General features: G+C 39.0%; 1 protein-coding gene across 6 annotated transcripts in view; it reads left to right on the top strand.

The window, feature by feature from the left end:
- Positions 1–2556: 2556 nt before the first annotated feature.
- SLC22A10 (solute carrier family 22 member 10) overlaps positions 2557–21353 on the top strand; it is a 31847-nt gene continuing 13050 nt past the window's right edge. For 5 of the 6 annotated variants that reach the window (XM_054439153.1, XM_054439154.2, XM_054439152.2 and 2 more), the window contains exons 1-6: positions 2557–3206; positions 4218–4321; positions 11923–12077; positions 12179–12347; positions 18949–19072; positions 19542–19657. In XM_054439153.1, the coding sequence (XP_054295128.1) occupies positions 2805–3206; positions 4218–4321; positions 11923–12077; positions 12179–12347; positions 18949–19072; positions 19542–19657 (1070 nt within the window). In that variant the 5' untranslated portion in view covers positions 2557–2804. The remainder of the gene's footprint in view (positions 3207–4217; positions 4322–11922; positions 12078–12178; positions 12348–18948; positions 19073–19541; positions 19658–21353) is intronic. The other variant, XM_054439155.2, reaches the window with a different exon arrangement.

Below are 21353 nucleotides of genomic sequence, written 5' to 3'. Positions count from 1 at the left end.
TTGACAAATGGGATCTAATTAAAGAGCTTCTGCATAGCAAAGGAAACTATCATCAGAGTGAACAGGCAACCTACAGAATGGGAGAAAAATTTTGCAATATATTCATCTGACAAAGGGCTAATATCCAGAATCTACAAAGAACTTTAACAAATTTACAAGAAAAAAAACAAACAACCCCATCAAAAAGTGGGCAAAGGATATGAACAGACACTTCCCAAAAGAAGACATTTATGTAGCCAACAAACGTATGAAAAAAAGCTCATCATCACTGGTCATTAGAGAAATGCAAATCACAAAGACAATGAGATACCATCTCATGCCTGTTAGAATGGAGATCTTTAAAAAGTCAGGAAACATCAGATACTGAAGAGGATGTGGAGAAATAGGAACGCTTTTACGTGTTGCTGGGAGCGTAAATTAGTTCAACCATTGTGGAAGACAGTGTGGTGACTCCTCAAGGATCTAGAACTAGAAATACCATTTGACCCAGCAATCCTGTTACTGGGTATATACTCAAAGGATTATAAATCATTCTACTATAAAGACACATGCACACATATGTTTACTGAGGCACTGTTCACAATGGCAAAGACTTGGAACCAACCCAAATGCCCATCAATGATAGACTGGATAAAGAAAATGTGGCACATATACACCATGGAATACTATGCAGCCATAAAAAAGATGAGTTCATGTCCTTTGCAGGGACATGGATGAAACTGGAAACCATCATTCTCAGCAAACTAACACAAGAACAGAAAACCAAACACTGCATGTTCTCACTCATAAGTGGGAGTTGAACAGTGAGAACACATGGACGCAGGGAGGGGAATATCACACACTGGGGCCTGTCTGGGGGTGGGAGGCTAGGGGAGGGATAGCATTAGGAGAAATACCTAATGTAGATGATGGGTTGATGGGTGTAGCAAATCACCATGGCACATGCATAGCTATGTAACAAATCTGCACGTTCTGCACACGTATCCCAGACTTAAAGTATAATAATAAAAAAATAATAATAAGGTCAAGTATGGTCAAGTAGGTAGAGATAGGGAATGGAATGGTATTTACAAGGGCTGGGCTGTGAGGGGTGGGAAGAAATGGGGAGATGTAAGTCAAAGGATGCAAAGTAGCCTATATGTAGGATGAACAAGTTGAAGAATCTCATGTACAACAGGAGAACTGTAATTAATAACAGTATATTGTGTTTTTGATAAATGAATAGATTATATGTGCTTTTGCCAAAGGGGGGAATGGGTAACTTTTCCCATTTGTGAGATGACAGATAGGTTAATTGGTTCCACTATAGTTAGCATTTTATATATCTCTATATATCTTTATATATATATATATTATAACATCATGTTGCTTATCTTAAATATGCACAATAGCATTGATTTTAAAAAGCTAATTGTATATACATTCTATGGAATAATATTCAGCAATAAAAAGGAACAAAGTATTAATATATACAGCAACTTAGATGAATATCTGTAGAGTTTCTGATTTTTAAAAAGCCAACCTGAGAAGGATATATACCGTATTATTCTCCTAGAAGGAGGGATATCTGTGGAGATGTAACTGTTCACTATCTTGATTGTGATGATGGGCCCACTAAATTGCACACATAAAATTGTATAGTACTATATGCATACACAGATACAGATAAACCAACTGGGGAAATATTAATAAAATCAGTAGATTGTATCAGTATCAAGATCCTGGTGTTATACTACATTGTATCATACTAACATCTTGATGTTGATACAATATTATACTACAGTTTTGTAAAATATTACTATTAGAGGAAACGGTGATGAGTATATGATTACTCCTTGTGTTATTTCTTGCAACTGCATGTAAATCTATAATAATCTCAAAAAACATTTCACTTAAAAATCTAAAAGGTGGGAAAGTTATATCATGCAAACTATAAGAAACCTGGCATGGCCATATTAATGTTAAAAAATATATAATTCAAAATGAGGAGCATCACTGGAGATAGAGGCATAGTTTATAACAATAAAATAAACAATTTATCAGGATTCCCAAAACTAGCATGGAAAAGATCCTCCAATGTGCTATATATAAATGAATAAATAAGCCCAAGGAAATAAATTCCTATAGGAGCTGAACACTGCCTTTCTCCTGTATTTATATTTCATATAATTTAAATTTATGTGAGTTCCTCATGTGATTTAACCTGAAGCATAATATCAATTAACAAAAGATAGTAATGGCATCACATTTCAATTTGCTTTAAAAAGCAAAACATGGTAATAGGGATTTGCATTTATTCATCATTTTAATCTAAATTCAGTACAAAGGAGAAAAACCCTGACTTTCTGTTCCTTTCATGGAAAAATTATAAAGCAGTTTACTTTTGTGTCTCTCAAATTTCACTTCCTAGAAATAACAACACTGTTTAACTGATTTATTTTAGCTTATTTAGAGAACATGTACATGCCAAAGTCCAATGTAAATTTCATGAGTCACTTGAGGACAAACATATTTAGAGAGTAAACCTTTAAACGGAGTTTATTGTCAACAGCTAGAAGTATCTCTGTGAAATAATGATCTCTATGACTACAAAATAACACCTACCTCCTGATCACAAAAGAACTGAGGAAGCTGTTTCCACTACGGCTCTATTGCATTGGTGAGTCCGGGCCCATGGATGAGAAATTGAATGCGAGGATCAATACAAGCTTAATTTGAATTAATAAAAGGAAATATTTTCTCCCTTTGAACTTATCTCTGTAAAGCCATTGTGCCTCCTCTTGGGGGTCACGTGTTCACAATCAATGGCCTTTGAGGAGCTCTTGAGTCAAGTTGGAGGCCTTGGGAGATTTCAGATCCTTCATCTGGTTTTTATTCTTCCCTCTCTCATGGTATTAATCCCTCATATACTGCTGGAGAACTTCGCTGCAGCCATTCCTGGTCATCGTTGCTGGGTCCACATCCTGGACAATAATACTGGATCTGATAATGAAACTGGAATCCTCAGTGAAGATGCCCTCCTGAGAATCTCCATCCCACTAGACTCAAACCAGAGGCCAGAGAAGTGTCGTCGCTTCGTCCATCCCCAGTGGCAGCTTCTTCACCTGAATGGGACTATCCACAGCACAAGTGAGGCAGACACAGAACCCTGTGTGGATGGGTGGGTGTATGACCAAAGCTACTTCCCGTCGACCATTGTGACTAAGGTAAAGGGTCCTGTTAACCTGTTCTGGATACACAATCTAGGTGTTTAGAAGAACATAAACATGCTTTAAGCCTCTAGTTATGGTGTAGATACTGTAGTCAGCGCTCAGCCACTCTTTTGGCAAATAGTGATTGCGGTTTTTTTGTTTTTGTTTTTGTTTTTTTTTTTTTTTTTTTTTTTTTTTTTTTTTGAGATGGAGTTTGACTCTTGTTGCCCAGGCTGGAGTGCAATGGTGAGATCTCAGCTCACTGCAACCTCCACCTCCGAGGTTCAAGCAATTCTCCTGCCTCAGCCTCTGAAGTAGCTGAGATTACAGACATGCACCACGACACTCAGCTAATTTTTTTTTCTTTGTATTTTTAGTAGAGACAGGGTTTCACCATGTTGGCCAGACAGGTCTCAAACTCCTGACCTCAGGTGAGCCACCCGCCTTGGCCTCCCAAAGTGCTAGGATTGCAGATGTGAGCCACCGCACCTGGCTACTTATTTTTTAATTGCCAGGCACTTACATTGAATTCGAGGCAATGAACTCAACCAACTAGATATAAATACAGCTATCACAAAACTAGTTTGAAGAGAAGACTAATGATTAGAAAAATAGTCTTCCTGGTCACTTGTTCTCAGCCTAAGTTACAAATTGGGAACATCTGTTATTTTAAAAATCTGCCTGCTTTGGCTACATGTTACAGAAGCAAATCAGAGTGGATTTCATACTAGCATCAATGGTTAAAAAAATCTCCTTAACTGTGTTTAATGTGTGGCAAAAATTGAGAACTACTGAGGTATGCGGTGCTGAATGAATATAAAGACAGACATCAACATAACCTGGAAGGTTTTGGGTGAGGATTTCCAGAGAAATCCATGCTTAAGCCAAGACTTGAATGGTATAGGGAAGAAAATGTAGTAAAAAGAGGCTAGAGAGTATGTCCACTGAAATCTATTGCAGCCAGTGAACAATAAGAAGTCAAAAGCTGCTGTGAAGCAATGCTGTATTGGCTTCCTTCTCTTCCAGTGGGACCTGGTATGTGATTATCAGTCACTGAAATCAGTGGTTCAGTTCCTACTTCTGACTGGAATGCTGGTGGGAGGCATCATAGGTGGCCATTTCTCAGACAGGTGAGTGTCTCCAGATCAGGGTTATCATTACTCTGTAGTGTTTTTATCAGCTTACAATTAATTCTTTCATAAAGAATTGTTATTGAGTTACAATATGCAATTTACACTGTTGGTGCTGCTTTTTTCCCCAGAGAGCTAGATACAGAAATGAATTACAGTGAGTTTAGTGAGTGCCATTTTGTTGCCACAGAGATCTCTGAACAGCATCTTTGTATAGGATACTGAATACACAAATATCAAGATAGAGAATTCAGCCTCCTTGAAAATACAAATATATGAAATGGTGTGTAGACATTGGCTAGGGATATTGTGTTAAGTCCCTCCTGGACTCTGTAAGCTAAATGCTCGTGGATTCCCAGCCTGGTTGTCATTATCATAATTACCCCACTGTAATGAGTAGGTGTATTAGTCTGTTCTCATGCTGCCAGTAAAGACATACCTGAGACTGAGCAATTTATAAAGGAAAGAGGTTTAATTGACTCACAGTTCCACATGACTTGGGAGGCCTCACAATTTTGGTGGAAGGCGAATGAGGAGCAAATTCATGTCTTGAATGGTAGCAGGCAAGAAAGCGTGTGCAGGGGAACTCCCCTTTATAAAACCATCAGATCTCATGAGACTTATTCACTACCAGGAGAACATCAAGGGAAAAACTAGCCCCCATGATTCAATTACCTACCACTGGCTCCCTCCCATGACACATGGGGATTATTACAACTCAACGTGAGATTTGGTTGGGGACACAGCACCAAACCATAACAATATGAATTTTAAAATAATAGTTTTTAGTTCTGTGAAGTATCTCAGTGGTAGTTTAATAGGAATAGCATTAAATCTATAAATTGCTTTGGGCATGTATTAGTCCACTCTCACCCTGCTGTGAAGAACTGCCCGAGGCTGGGTAATTTATAAAGAAAAGAGGTTTAATTGGCTCACAGTTCAGCATGGCTGGGGAGACCTCAAGAAACTTACAATCATGGTGGAAGGGGAAGTAAACACATTCTTCTTCACATGGTAGCAGGAAAGAGAAGTGGAGGGTGAAGGGGGTAAAAGCCCCTTATAAAACAATCAGATCTCATGAGAACTCACTCAGTATCATGAAACCAGCATGGAGGTAATGCCTTCATGATTCAATTACCTCTCACCAGGTCTCTCTCGTAACACATGGGGATTATGGGAGCTACAATTCAAGATGAGATTTGGGTGGGGACACAGCCAACTCATATCAGGGCAGTATAGCCATTTTTATAACATGGACTCTTTCTACCTATGAGCATGGAATGCTTTTCCATTTTTGTGTGTGTCATCTTTGATTTTTTTTTTTTGAGCAGTGTTTTTTAATTCTCCTTGTAGAGATCTTTCACCTCCCTAGTTAGCTGTATTCCTAGGTATTTTATTCTTTTGTGGCAATTGCGAATGGGATTGCACTCCTTATTTGGCTCTCAGCTTGTCTGTTATTGGTGTATAAGAATTTTAGCGATTTTTGTAAATTTATTTGAGTTCATTGTAGATTCTGGATATTAGCCCTTTGTCAGATGAGTAGGTTGCAAACATTTTCTCCCATTCTGTAGATTGCCTTTTCACTCTGATGGTGGTTTCTTTTGCTGTGCAGAAGCTCTTTAGTTTAATTAGATCCCATTCATCAATTTTGGCTTTTGTTGCCATTGCTTGTGATGTTTTAGACATGAAGTCCTTGCCCATGCCTATGTCCTGAATGGTATTGCCTAGGTTTTCTTCTGGGGTTTTTATGGTTTTAGGTCTAACATGTAAGTCTTTAATCCATCTTGAATTAATTTTTGTATAAGGTGTAAGGAAGAGATCCAGTTTCAGCTTTCTACATATGGCTAGCCAGTTTTCCCAGCACCATTTATTAAATAGGGAATCCTTTCCCCATTGCTTGTTTTTGTCAGGTTTGTCAAAGACCAGATAGTTGTAGATACGCAGCATTATTTCTGAGGGCTCTGTTCTGTTCTGTTCCATTGTTCTCTATCTCTGTTTTGGTACCAGTACCATGCTGTTTTGGTTACTGTAGCCTTGTAGTATAGTTTGAAGTCAGGTGGCAAGAAAAGAACAAACAACCCCATCAAAAAGTGGGTGAAGGATATGAACAGACATTTCTCAAAAGAAGACATTTATGCAGCCAAAAAACATATGAAAAAATACTCATCATCACTGGCCATCAGAGAAATGCAAATCAAAACCACAATGAGATACCATCTCACACCAGTTAGAATGGTGATCATGAAAAAGTCAGGAAACAACAGGTGCTGGAGAGGATGTGGAGAAATAGGAACACTTTTACACTGTTGGTGGGACTGTAAACTAGTTCAACCATTGTGGAGGTTGGTGTGGCGATTCCTCAGGGACCTAGAACTAGAAATACCATTTGACCCAGCCATCCCATTACTGGGTATATACCCAAAGGATTATAAATCATGCTGCTCTAAGGACACATGTACACGTTTTTTTATTGTGGCACTATTCACAATAGCAAAGACTTGGAACCAACCCAAATGTGCAACAATGATAGACTGGATTAAGAAAATGTGGCACATATACACCATGGAATACTATGCAGCCATATAAAAGGATGAGTTCATGTCCTTTGTAGGGACATGGATGAAGCTGGAAACTATCATTCTCAGCAAACTATCGCAAGGACAAAAAACCAAACACCACATGTTCTCACTCATAGGTGGGAATTGAACAATGAGAACACATGGACACAGGAAGGGGAACATCACACACTGGGGACTGTTGTGGGGTGGGGGGAGGGGGGAGGGATAGCATTAGGAGATATACCTAATGCTAAATGATGAGTTAATGGGTGCAGCACACCAACATGGCACATGTATACATATGTAACAAACCTGCACGTTGTGCACATGTACCCTAAAACTTAAAGTATAAAGTATAATAAAAAAAAGAACGTTAGCAATTTTTGCATGTTGATATTCTATCCTGAGACTTGCTGAAGTTGTTTATCAGCTTAAAAAGCTTTTGAGCTGAGACTATGGGGTTTTATAGATACAGTATCATATCATCTGCAAACAGGGATAGTTTGACTTCCTCTCTTCCTATTTGGATGCTCTTTATATCTTACTCTTGCCTGATTGCCCTAGTTAGAACTTCCAATACTGTGCTGAATTGGAGTGGTGCCTTGTGCCAGTTTACAAGACAAATGCTTTGAACTTTTGCTTATTTAATAAGATGTTGGTTGTGGGTTTGTCATACATGGCTCTTGTTCTTTTGAGGCATGATCCTTCAATAACTACTTTATTGAGAGTTTTTAACATGAAAGGTTGTTGAATTTTATCAAAAGCATTTTCTTCATTTATTTAGATAATTGTGTGGTTTTTGTCTTTAGTTGAGTTTATGTGATAAATCACATATATTTATTTACAAATATAGAACCAACCTTGCATCCCAGGGATAAAGCATATTTGATCATGGTGGATAATTTTTCTGATATGCTGCTGGATTTGGTTTGCCAGTATTTTGTTGAGGATTTTTGCATTGATATTCACCAAAGATATTGGCCTGAAGTTTTTGTGTGTTTTTGTTGTTATTGTTGTTTTGTAATCTCTGCCAGGTTTTGGTATCAGGATGATGCTGGCCTAATAGAATGAGTTAGGGAGGAGTCCCTCTTCCTTAATTTTTTGGAATAGTTTCAGCAGGAATGTTGCTAGATCTTCTTTGTACTTCTAGTAGAATTCAGCTGTGATTCTGTTTGGTCCTGGGTGCTTTTTTAATTTATTATTTATTTATTTGTTTATTTCTTATTATTTTGGTTGATAGGCTTGTTGGGTGTTTTTCTGAGGTGATTATATTTGATTCCTCTTTCTATCTTTATCCTTTGTTTATTGGCTCTCCTAATAAGCTTTATAGTTTTACTTGCTTTCATTATGGTAACTGCCGTCTCTCTACTTCAAGATATAAGACTCCCTGGAGAATGTTTTTGGCTGTTTCTGTGGTGGTAATTCCTTCAGTTTTTGCTTGTCTGTGAAAGATTTTATAGTTCTTTCATTTCTGAAGCATAGAAGGATTTTTCTGGTTATAATATTCTTTTCTGGCAGTTTTTTCTTTCAGGACTTTGGATATATTATCTAATTTTCTCCTGCCCTCCAAGGTTTCCACTCAGAAATTTGCTGTTAGTCTAATAGTAATTCCTTTATATGTGACTCAATGCTTTCTTCTTACTGCTTTTAGTATTTTTTCTTTATCTTTGCTTTTTTGAAAATTTGACTATAATGTGCCTGCTAGGGGACATGTTTGAGTTGACTCTATTTGGCATTCTTTGAGCTTCTTGTACCAGGATATCCATCCTCATCCCAAGACTTGGGAAATGTTCAGCTATCATATCATAAAATATCATAAAATATATTTTCTAACCTTTTCCCTTCTATTCTGGAATTCTCATAACACAAATATTTATTCACTTACTGGTGTTTATACATTCTGTAGGTTTTCTTCATTCTTTGTAATTCTTTTTTCTTTCATCTGCCTCTATTATTTTTAGCAAACTGTCTTTAAGCTCAGAAATTACTTCTGCTTGTTCCAGTCTATGGTTGAAGCCATCAGTTGCACTTTTTTTTACTTCATTCATTGAATATTCAACTGTAGGATTTCTCTTTGGTTGTTTTTTATATCTATGTCTTTGTTAAATTTTTCATTCAATAATGTATCATTTTTGTAATTATATTGAATTGCCTATCTATAGTTTCTTGTGTCTCACTGAGTTTCTTTAATATTGTTATTTTGAATTCATTTTCTGGCATTTTGTATAGTTCTCTGTAATTGGGGCCGGTTACAGGAAAATTATTGTGGTCCTTTAAATGTGTCAAATTTCTTTCCTTTGTAATGTTTGATTTGTCTCTACATTGATTTCTTTGGATTGAGTGGAAAGGTTGCCTCTTACAACTTTATGAAGAGATTTCATAAGGAAAGACTTATTTGTATGAATGGGTCTTGTACTGTCAGTTTTATGGGGTATGTTAGGCTTTGGTTCTAGGCAGGCACAGTAGTATTGTTTCTGTGTAGTTTCTCCAGCTTTAACCTAGGCTAGTGACATGTGCTAGTGTCTTAGCGGCATAGGCTGCAAGAGTTGGTTATGGTAGTGGTAAGGCTTTGCTGGGGGTCAGCTTGCCAGGCTGTTTCTCAGGTCTGGGGTGCATGCATGCATGTGGTGGCTTGGCCAAGTTAAGCCAAGTTAGACTTATGGAGCTATTATTCTGGCTGGGAGCACATGCATAAGGTTGCTCTGCCAGGCTGATGGCAAGCCTGCCAGTAGTCCCCCACGGGGCTGTTTCTCAGACCTGGGACACAGATACACAGTTTCTTGCCTGGCTTCAAGGTGTATTTGCCAAAAGTGGACCATTGGGCTCTTTCTTAGGCTTGGAATCTGTTTGCATGACTTCTCAGCTTACCTGGGTGTATGTCTTCTAGAGGGAGGCCTAGAACTGCTTCTCAGGGCTGGAATGTATGCACAAATCTGCTCAGCCAGCCTGAGGTCATGCCTGCCTGCTTGGCTGACCTTGGGTGTGTCTGCTGGGGGTGACCCACATGGCTGTTCCTGTGGTCTGAGACATGAGCTTATGGCTGCTGTCTTGGCTGCTTACCAGCCTTGGAGCTAGCTGGCCAGGGGTGGCCTGTAGAGCTATTTCTTGGGCCCAGAACATAGGTACACAAAGCTCAGCTGGCCTGGGGCATGTTGCTGGGCGTGGCCCAAAGGGTGTTTCTGGCCCAAGACGTCAGCTCATAGCTGCACCAATGGTTACTCATCAGCCTGGGGGCTTCATGTCCAAGGATGTCCTGCAGGGCTGTTTTCTCAGACCCAGGACATGGGCACACAGCTACTCAGCCAGCCTGGAGGTCTGACTGCCAGGGAAGGTTTCAGTTGTTCTGACATCCTGATTGCAGATGCAGGGCCATTGGGCATACCAAGGGCTTGTCTGCAGGGGGTGGGGCATCATGGAGCTGTTCTCAGGTTCTAGAAAGAGGTGCATAGGAGCAGGCTTTACTGGCTGGAATGCTGTTAGTTGCATAGAGTTTCAGGGCCTTTCCCCCTTGGGGAAGGGCATGCAGCAGTTTAGCTGGCTCAACAGTGGGTTCACCCTGGGCAGAATTGCCAGATTGTTTTTCCAGATGAAAATGAGGGTGGTGGGATTGGTTTCTCTGCTTTGTAGGACCAGAGTCACCACTGATCCTAAGCCCAGGCTCTGCACTGCTGGGGTTGTGGTGTTCAGTCACTGATGTGGGCTTCATGGAATGAAGATAGAGTTCCAGTGCTAGAGAGGCACAGTAGCTACTGGCCCCCAGGGCAGGATGCACTCCAGAGGTGGCTCTGGTCTCAAGTTGGTGCCATGCTGCAACAGCTTGACTCATGAGGGATAGGCATGACCTGGGGAATACATACTTTGTGCCCCTAATCTGGGCAATGCAGTTGGGTAAATTTTCAGCAGCTCTCTTTTGGACTCAGGACTTGTGCGGACTATGAAATTATCCTGTGGTAAGAACTGTTGCTGTTTGTGGTGGCAATGGAGACTGGTGGGTTCTTCTGCTACAGAGGCTGGGCACCTCCATGCTGCCCTCTTGGACTTCCAATCACCACAGGTGTGTCTCCACCCCCTCGCTGCATTCCAGTGCTCTCCCTTCCACACTCTAGTGAAATCTTACGTGTTTATTTGTTGTCTTAGTTTTTTTCTCATTGGTGTGTGGGTTGGGGGCAGTGAGTGTCAGGAGTCTCTATTTAGCTATCTTGCTGATATCACTCCTCTAGATACTATTTAAATATATTTAGAGTTCCATTTCAAATGTAGAACAGTTCCCAACCAAAAACTTTGTTTGTTAATATTACTGGGCATATACAATAAGCACACCCCATTTACTCCAAGTTGTTTCCTTTAAGACCCGTCTTTACAAACACCCTGTAAAATGCCAAATTTCCTTTCCCTTTTTGGCTTCACCTTCTCTCTCCCTTCTCTCTTCTTTCTACATATTTTTTTCCTCTGAGAAGTTTCTGTACTTTGTCTGGGTTGTGGCTCTCTTACATTTTGTTCTAGATGGAACACAGAGGCCCATAAACCCAGGTCAACAATGGGAGTCCAAGTTTCTTTATGAGAGCCTTTTAGGCAACCCAACAGAAACTTTGATGCATTGCTCCACTGATGTATCTTATACATAAGTTTCGCCTTGGCCTGCATGGTCCTATAGACCCAAATACATATTTAGCTCCCTTGTATTTCATATACTATGTAGACACTCTACTATGCTGGATACGTATGTCAGTATAGTAGATACTTATTACATATTACAATTTCCAAAACTGTAGCTTCTTTTATACAGTATCTGTTGGTATCAGATCCCTTCTTATATTAAATGATGAAGTTTTGATTTTGATATTGTTAGTGTATATTATAAACAGGGAGGGTAACTTCTGAGGATATTTCTGTGTCAATTTAGCTCTTGATCTTTCAGGATTTAAAGTACACAAAACAATTTGTTAAAATATTATCAAATTTTAGAGTGAGCTTTCATTTTCTTAAGTTTTTACCATAAATTATTATTGCTGTCATAATCTAACATGACTCTCTGTTTCTCAGGTTTGGGCGAAGATTGATTCTCAGATGGTGTTTCCTCCAGCTTGCCATCACTGACACCTGTGCTGCCTTCGCTCCCACCTTTCCTGTTTACTGTGTACTACGCTTCTTGGCAGGTTTTTCTTCTATGATCATTATATCAAATAATTCTTTGCTCAGTAAGTCAACAATTGTGATCTTCTCTATTTTATGAGCCCTGAATTTGACCTTGAAATTTCATCTCTATTTGACCTTAAATGCTATATGGGTTTTCTTTCAGTTACTGAGTGGATAAGGCCCAACTCTAAAGCCCTGGTAGTAATATTGTCATCTGGTGCCCTTAGTATTGGACAGATAATACTGGGAGGCTTGGCTTATGTCTTCCGAGATTGGCAAACCCTGCACGTGGTGGTGTCTGTACCTTTCTTTGTCTTCTTTCTTCTTTCAAGGTAGGAGCTTTCTCTCTCACTTTGTCTTATGGGGTCCTGGGATGAAAATGAATACTGAACAAGAACATATTGATTTTTGTATTCCCACTTCTGGACCTAGACCCACGTTCTCATCTATTCACCCTGTGCAGCTTGAGAAACAATGGTACCTAGCAATGGCTCTTCTGCCTCAGAGTTCTGACATAAAATTGGAAAAACATTTATTGTAGATATAGAATGATTACATCTTTTTTTTACCAAACATATAGATTCAGATGTTTCAAAAAGAATATCTTTGATTCATTTTTGCCTTGAAATAAATCAAGTTTGGTGATATGTATAATGCTTTTCACTTTTATAGGTGAAATTGGAAGAAACCACAAGTGTATTCATATAACTCTTTGACAATAGTGCAGGACCATTTCACCAGTACTAAAAGTTGGTCAGACTGAGTGATTTATAACATGTCTTCAGCACTTCCTCCTCCATTAGATAATTTTAACAAACATTTATTTGTGGCTAATTTCATCTCTACATTTGAAACCAATCTAGGGAAGCATCAGATTCAGTTAGAAATTACTGGAATATTGAGATATTACTATATATTTAACACAGTGAGATGAATTCCAATAGAGAGTAGAGTATAATCCGTGTCAGACTCTTCCATTATCTTATTTCATCTTCATAACAACCCAGTAAGGAATATGGCACTGCTGTTTTTGTTTTATTGATGAGGAAACTGAAGCAGATGTAAATGAGTGACTCACTTGCATAGTAAGTTACCAGGATAGCTGGTAGTGGCAGAAATACTTCCAACCTTTGAGCAGCTTTCACTTTACATAAGTTGAAGACTCATTTTTCTTAAACAATACATATCATGAACATAAATTTGCTAGAACTCACGCCAAACTTTGGAAAGAACTTATGCATGTAGGGACCCTAAAGCTTAAGCTTCACAGATTTCTTTGAAAATTTTCCTGTGATTACAAAGCTTCCAGAGGAATGATCAGACAGCAGCATTCGTGGTTCACAAAAATCCACTGTACTGCAGCCACCGCTGCTGGTACCCAGGCAAACAGGGTCTGGAGTGGACCTCTAGCAAACTCCAACAGACCTGCAGCTGAGGGTCCTGTCTGTTAGAAGGAAAACTAACAAACAGAAAGGACTTCCACACCAAAAACCCATCTGTACATCACCATCATCAAGGACCAAACGTAGATAAAACCACAAAGATGGGGAAAAACAGAGCAGAAAAACTGGAAACTCTAAAAAAGCAGAGCACCTCTCCTCATCCAAAGGAACGCAGCTCCTCACAAGCAACGGAACAAACCTGGATGGAGAATGACTTTGACGAGTTGAGAGAAGAAGGCTTCAGACAATCAAACTAATCTGAGCTACAGGAGGAAATTCAAAACAAAGGCAAAGAAGTTGAAAACCTTGAAAAAATTTTAGATGAATGTATAACTAGAATAACCAATACAGGGAAGTGCTTAAAGGAGCTGATGGAGCTGAAAGCCAAGGCTCGAGAACTACGTGAAGAATGCAGAAGCCTCAGGAGCTGATGTGATCAACTGGAAGAAAGGGTATCAGTGATGGAAGATGAATGAAATGAAGCAAGAAGGGAAGTTTGAGAAAAAAGAATTAAAAGAAACAAACAAAGCCTCCAAGAAATATGGGACTATGTGAAAACACCAAATCTACATTTGATTGGTGTACCTCAAAGTGATGGGCAGAATGGAACCAAGTTGGAAAACACTCTGCAGCATATTATCGAGGAGAACTTCCCCAATCTAGCAAGGCAGGCCAACATTCAGATTCAGGAAATACAGAGAATGCCACAAAGATACTCCTCAAGAAGAGCAACTCCAAGACACATAATTGTCAGATTTACCAAAGTTGAAATGAAGGAAAAAATGTTAAGGGCAGCCAGAGAGAAAGGTCGAGTTACCCACAAAGGGAAGCCCATCAGACTAACAGCAGATCTCTCGGCAGAAACTCTACAAGCCAGAAGAGAGTGGGAGCCAATATTCAACATTCTTAAAGAAAAGAATTTTCAACCCAGAATTGCATATCCAGCCAAACTAAGCTTCATAAGTGAAGGAGAAATAAAATATTTTACAGACAAGCAGATGCTGAGAGATTTTGTCACCACCAGGCCTGCCCTAAAAGAGCTCCTGAAGGAAGCACTAAACATGGAAAGGAACAACCGGTACCAGCCACTGCAAAATCATGCCAAATTCTAAAGACCATCGAGGCTAGGAAGAAACTGCATCAACTAACAAGCAAAATAACCAACTAACATCATAATGACAGGATCAAATTCACACATAACAATATTAACTTTAAATGTAAATGGACTAAATGCACCACTTAAAAGACACAGACTGGCAAACTGGGTAAAGAGTCAAGACCCATCAGTGAGCTGTATTCAGGAAACACATCTCACCTGCAGAGCCACACATAGGCTCAAAATAAAAGGATGGAGGAAGATCCACCAAGCAAATGGAAAACAAAAAAAGGCCGGGGTTGCAATCCTAGTCTCTGATAAAACAGACTTTAAACCAACAAAGATCAAAAGAGACAAAGAAGGCCATTACATAATGGTAAAGGGATCAATTCAACAAGAAGAGCTAAATATCGTACATACATATGCACCCAATATAGGAGCACCCAGATTCATAAAGCAAGTCCTGAGTAACCTACAAAGAGATTTAGACTCCCACAAAATAATAATGGGAGACTTTAACACCACACTGCCAACATTACACAGATCAACGAGACAGAAAGTTAACAAGACTATCCAGGAATTGAACTCAGCTCTGCACCAAGCAGACCTAACAGACATCTACGGAACTCTCCACCCCAAATCAACAGAATATATATTCTTTTCAGCACCACACCACACCTGTTCCAAAATTCACCACATAGTTGGAAGTAAAGCTCTCCTCAGCAAATGTAAAAGAACAGAAATTATAACAAACTGTCTCTCACACAACAGTGCAATCAAACTAGAACTCAGGATTAAGAAACTCACTCACAACCACTCAACTACATGGAAACTGAACAACCTGCTCCTGAATGACTACTGGGTACATAACGAAATGCAGACAGACATAAAGATGTTCTTTGAAACCAACGAGAACAAAGACACAACATACCAGAATCTCTGGGACATATTCAAGAAATGTGTAGAGGGAAATTTATAGCACTAAATGCCCACAAGAGAAAGCAAGAAAGATCCAAAATTGACACCATAACGTCACAATTAAAAGAACTAGAAAAGCAAGAAAAAACATATTCAAAAGTGAGCAGAAGGCAAGAAATAACTAAAATCAGAGCAGAACTGAAGGAAATAGAGACACAAAAACCCTTCAAAAAATTAATGAATCCAGGAGCTGGTTTTTTGAAAGGATCAACAAAATTGATAGACTGCTAGCAAGACTAATAAAGAAGAAAAGAGAGAAGAATCAAATAGATGCAATAAAAATGATAAAGGGGATATCACCACCGATCCCACAGAAATACAAACTACCATCAGAGAATACTACAAACACCTCTATGCAAATAAACTAGAAAATCTAGAAGAAATGGATAAATTCCTCGACACATACCCCCTCCGAAGACTAAACCGGGAAGAAGTTGACTCTCTGAATAGACCAATAACAGGCTCTGAAATTGTGGCAATAATCAATAGCTTACCAACCAAAAAGAGTCCAGGACCAGATGGATTCACAGCCGAATTCTATCAGAGGCACAAGGAGGAATTGGTACCATTCCTTCTGAAACTATTCCAATCAATAGAAAAAGAGGGAATCCTCCCTAACTCATTTTATGAGGCCAGCATCATCCTGATACCAAAGCCGGGCAGAGACACAACCAAAAAAGAGAATTTTAGACCAATATCCTTGATGAACATTGTTGCAAAAATCCTCAATAAACTACTGGCAAACTGAATCCAGCAGCATATCAAAAAGCTTATCCACCATGATCAAGTGGGCTTCATCCCTGGGATGCAAGGCTGGTTCAATATATGCAAATCAATAAATGTAATCCAGCATATAAACAGAACCAAAGACAAAAACCACATGATTATCTCAATACATGCAGAAAAGGCCTTCGACAAAATTCAACAGCCCTTCATGCTAAAAACTCTCAATAAATTAGGTATTGATGGGATGTATCTCAAAATAATAAGAGCTATCTAGGACAAACCCACAGTCAATATCATACTGAACAGGCAAAAACTGGAAGCATTCCCTTTGAAAACTGGCACAAGACAGGGATGCCCTCTCTCATCACTCCTATTCAACATAGTGTTGGAAGTTCTGGCCAGGGCAATCAGGCAGGAGAAGGAAATAAAGGGTATTCAATTAGGAAAAGAGGAAGTCAAATTTTCCCCGTTTACAGATGACATGATTATATATCTAGAAAACCCCATCATCTCAGCCCAAAATGTCCTTAAGCTGATAAACAACTTCAACAAAGTCTCAGGATACAAAATCAATGTACAAAAATCACAGGCATTCTTATACACCAATAACAGACAAACAGCCAAATCGTGAGTGAACTCCCATTCACAATTGCTTCAAAGAGAATAAAATACCTAGGAATCCAACTTACAAAGGACGTGAAGGACCTCTTCAAGGAGAACTACAAAGCACTGCTCAATGAAATCAAAGAGGATACAAACAAATGGAAGAACATTCCATGCTCATGGGTAGGAAGAATCAATATCATGAAAATGGCCATACTGCCCAAGGTAATTTATAGATTCAATGCCATCCCCATCAAGCTACCAATGACTTTCTTCACAGAATTGGAAAAAACTACTTTAAAGTTCATATGGAACCAAAAAAGAGCCCGCATCGCCAAGTCAATCCTAAGCCAAAAGAACAAAGCTGGAGGCATCAAGCTACCTGACTTAAAACTCTACTACAAGGCTACAGTAACCAAAACAGCATGGTACTGGTACCAAAACAGAGATATAGAACAATGGAACAGAACAGAGCCCTCAGAAATAACACTGCACATCTACAACTATCTGATCTTTGACAAACCTGAGAAAAACAAGCAATGGGGAAAGGATTCCCTATTTAATAAATGGTGCTGGGAAAACTGGCTAGCCAAATGTAGAAAGCTGAAACTGGATCCCTTCTTATACCTTATACAAAAATTAATTCAAGATGGATTAAAGACTTAAATGTTAGACCTAAAACCATAAAAATCATAGAAGAAAACCTAGGCATTACCATTCAGGACATAGGCATGGGCAAGGACTTCATGTCTAAAACACCAAAAGCAATGACAACAAAAGCCAAAATTGACAAATGGGATCTAATTAAACTAAAGAGCTTCTGCACAGCAAAAGAAACTACCATCAGAGGGAACAGGCAACCTACAGAATGGGAGAAAATGTTTGCAACCTACTACTCATCTGACAAAGGGCTAATATCCAGAATCTACAATGAACTCAAACACGTTTACAAGAAAAAAACAAACAACCCCATCAAAAAGTGGGCAAAGGACATGAACAGACAGTTCTCCTAAGAAGACATTTATGCAGCCAAAAAACACATGAAAAAATGCTCACCATCACTGGCCATCAGAGAAATGCAAATCAAAACCACAATGAGATACCATCTCACACCAGTTAGAATGGCAATCATTAAAAAGTCAGGAAACAACAGGTGCCGGAGAGGATGTGGAGAAATAGGAACACTTTTACACTGTTGGTGGGACTGTAAACTAGTTCAACCATTGTGGAAGTCAGTGTGGCGATTCCTCAGGGATGTGGAACTAGAAATTCCATTTGACCCAGCCTTCCCATTACTGGGTATATACCCAAAGGATTATAAATCATGCTGCTATAAAGACACATGAACACATATGTTTATTGCGGTAGTATTCACAATAGCAAAGACTTGGAACCAATCCAAATATCCAGGAATGATAGACTGGATTAAGAAAATGTGGCACATATGCACCATGGAATACTATGCAGCCATAAAAAATGATGAGTTCATGTCCTTTGTAGGGACATGGATGAAATTGGAAATCATCATTCTCAGTAAACTATCACAAAAACAAAAAACCAAACAACATGTCTTCTCACTCATAGGTGGGAATTGAACAATGAGAACACATGAACACAGGAAGGGGAACATCACACTCTGGAGACTGTTGTGGGGTGGGGGGAGGGGGGAGGGATAGCTTTAGGAGATATACCTAATGTTAAATGACAAGTTTATGGGTGCAGCACACCAGCATGGAACATGTATACATATGTAACTAACCTGCACATTGTGCACATGTACCCTAAAACTTAAAGTATAATAATAAAATAAAATAAATAAAAATTAAAAAAATAAAAAAAAAGAATATTTTCCTGTGATCAAACAAAGAAGTGATTTGTCTCCAAAGTCTGTGTTCCTAAACCATGAAGGTGTACTGCAGGATCATGGTCACATTTTTCTAGTATTTGTATAATAAAATAGGACTTTCTGTTTTCAATACAACTAAGTGGTGGATAATAAATAGAAGACAAAAGGCACTCATAGCCAATAATCATATGAGTAGTAAGAAAGACAGAGATGACTGCGCTTGTGTGTTTTTCTTTTATCAGGTGGCTGGTGGAATCGGCTCGTTGGTTGATAATCACCAAGAAACTAGATGAGGGCTTAAAGGCACTTAGAAAAGTTGCACACACAAATGGAATAAAGAATGCTGAAGAAACCCTGAACATAGAGGTGAGTAGGAAAGTGAAGGTGGTACTGGGTTGAAGGGAAGACATAAGCTGACATCTGCCTTTTCCTTATTGAGACAGACTAACTGCTTCTAAGAAGGGCAGCTAGCTGAGAACACAAGCTTGGTTCTCATTTTTTCAAGGCCATCTCATATAAAATAAGCTTTGGGAATTATGTAACTATCTGTTCCTTTAGTTCACTTCCTGATCTGAATCTACAACCTATGCATCCTTGTGGATACACTATACCCCTTTGGGGCCTTATTTTCAAATGTCTTTATTGCTGCATAATTTCCTGGAGGCTCCTTTAATGTTCTCCTTCATTTTTCTTCACATCACTTTCACTCCTGTAATTGCGTATCATATATCACACTTGAGAGAAAGGGAACACATTTCTCTTGTCCTACTGAGTGCCAGTTCTCACCACAATGCCTTGGATGATGTTGATAAATGATATATGTTTATTATTGAAGGTTGTGAGATCCACCATGCAGGAGGAGCTGGATGCAGCACAGACCAAAACTACTGTGTGTGACTTGTTCCGCAACCCCAGTATGCGTAAAAGGATCTGTATCCTGGTATTTTTGAGGTAGGCTTTGTATAGTATATGAGGGGCATTAAAAGTGTGGTGACATGAATCACTTTCTTATTTCAAAGGTTACAACAGTAGTGTATGTGTGTGTGTGTGTGTAGGACTGATTTGTAGATAAAAGATGAAGAAAATACACAGATAACTGCTACATTTGAAGAGAGGCAGAGGGTTATGTAGACTCACATGGACTGGTTACACAATAAGGAGTCAGCCCTATCATCCTACCAGTCTCATCATTGGTGATTGATACTGAGGTAAATTGTGTTGTTTAATTTTCTTTATTTTTTTCAATTCTACTTGAAACAAATCTTACTAATGTGCACAGATTATGAATGTATACAACTCCATGAATATTTTGATACATAAAAAAATGTAATCAAGCCAGGCATGATGGCTCATGCCTGTAATCCCAACAATTTAGGAGGCTGAGGCACGTGGATCACCTGAGGTCAGCAGTTCGAGACCAGCCTGGCCAACATGGTGAAACCCCATCTCTACTAAAAATACAAAAATTAGCCAGGAGTGGTGGTGCACAGCTGTAGTCTCAGCTACTCAGGAGGTTAAGGCATAAGAATTGCTTGAACCTGGGAGGTGAAGTTTGCAGTGAGCCAAGATTGTGCCACTGTACTCCAGCCTGGGTGAAAGAGTGAGATTCTGTCTCAAAAGAAAAAAAAAAAAAAGAAAGAAAAAAGAAAATGTAATCAACACCCAGATCAAGATGTAGAAAAACCTTGGAAGGCCTCCTTGTGTGTCATCTACAGCAATAAAAACTGCCCCTGCCAAAAATAACTTAAGAACAGTTCTGGCCTCCATCACCATGAAGGATTATTGCCTGATTTTTACCTTCACAAAATGTAAAAGATAACATGGCTCTGTTTGTCACAGGCTCCTTTTCCTCAACTTTATTCCTTCAAGATTTATCAGTGCTGTTGCTTGTAACAGTAGGTTGTTCCCCTTCCCAGTGTTTCAGTATTCCAATAGATGAATACAGAACAATTTCTTTACCTACTTCATTGTTGGTGGACTTTTACTTATTTCCAATTTGGGGTGTTCACACAAGGACTTCTGTAGGCAATCTTGTACATTGTCTACATGTAAGTACTTACTTTGGTAGTGTCAGTAGGAAAAATTTTAAATATAATTCTAAATTTTTGAAAACTTATAAAAAGTGTTACAGGAGAGTGTATGTCCACTTCCAAGCTGAAGACAGTACTATTAAATTATACAGTTTACCTCTTTCTAGGCATATCCTATAGGTGGCTACTTCATTTAATTGCATTGTGCTTTATCACTTTTCCCCTATCCACTACATTACAGACTCTGGCTTCTGAATCCTAGACAGTCAGAGTGGGTCAAAAAAGTAGAGATAGTGGTCAGAGAAGGACTTACTTGCTTGGAATTGCTATGATCTATGGTGGTTTCTTCTGCCATAATGTCTAAAGCTAGCTCTTTCTGGGTGTGATAGATCATTAATGTGGACTGGTTCTCCGTAGATGCTTTCTGGGTACATTGAAGATCCTCAGTAGGAACCTCTGATTTTATTTCCTATGGTGAAGTTGGTGTAGATTTGTTTGCCTGGACTCTGACACTTTTTCTTAGCTCTGGGAAATGAGATATGAACCTCTTTAGTGAGAATTATCCTCCTCAGGCATCCTCTGCATTGAATTGTACCAGATTTTTTTGTTTGTTTGTT

The sequence above is a fragment of the Pongo pygmaeus genome, chromosome 9 (genome assembly GCF_028885625.2).
Source record: "Pongo pygmaeus isolate AG05252 chromosome 9, NHGRI_mPonPyg2-v2.0_pri, whole genome shotgun sequence".
In the NCBI taxonomy this organism is placed as follows: domain Eukaryota; kingdom Metazoa; phylum Chordata; class Mammalia; order Primates; family Hominidae; genus Pongo; species Pongo pygmaeus.
This window is presented reverse-complemented; position numbering and strand designations above follow the sequence as displayed.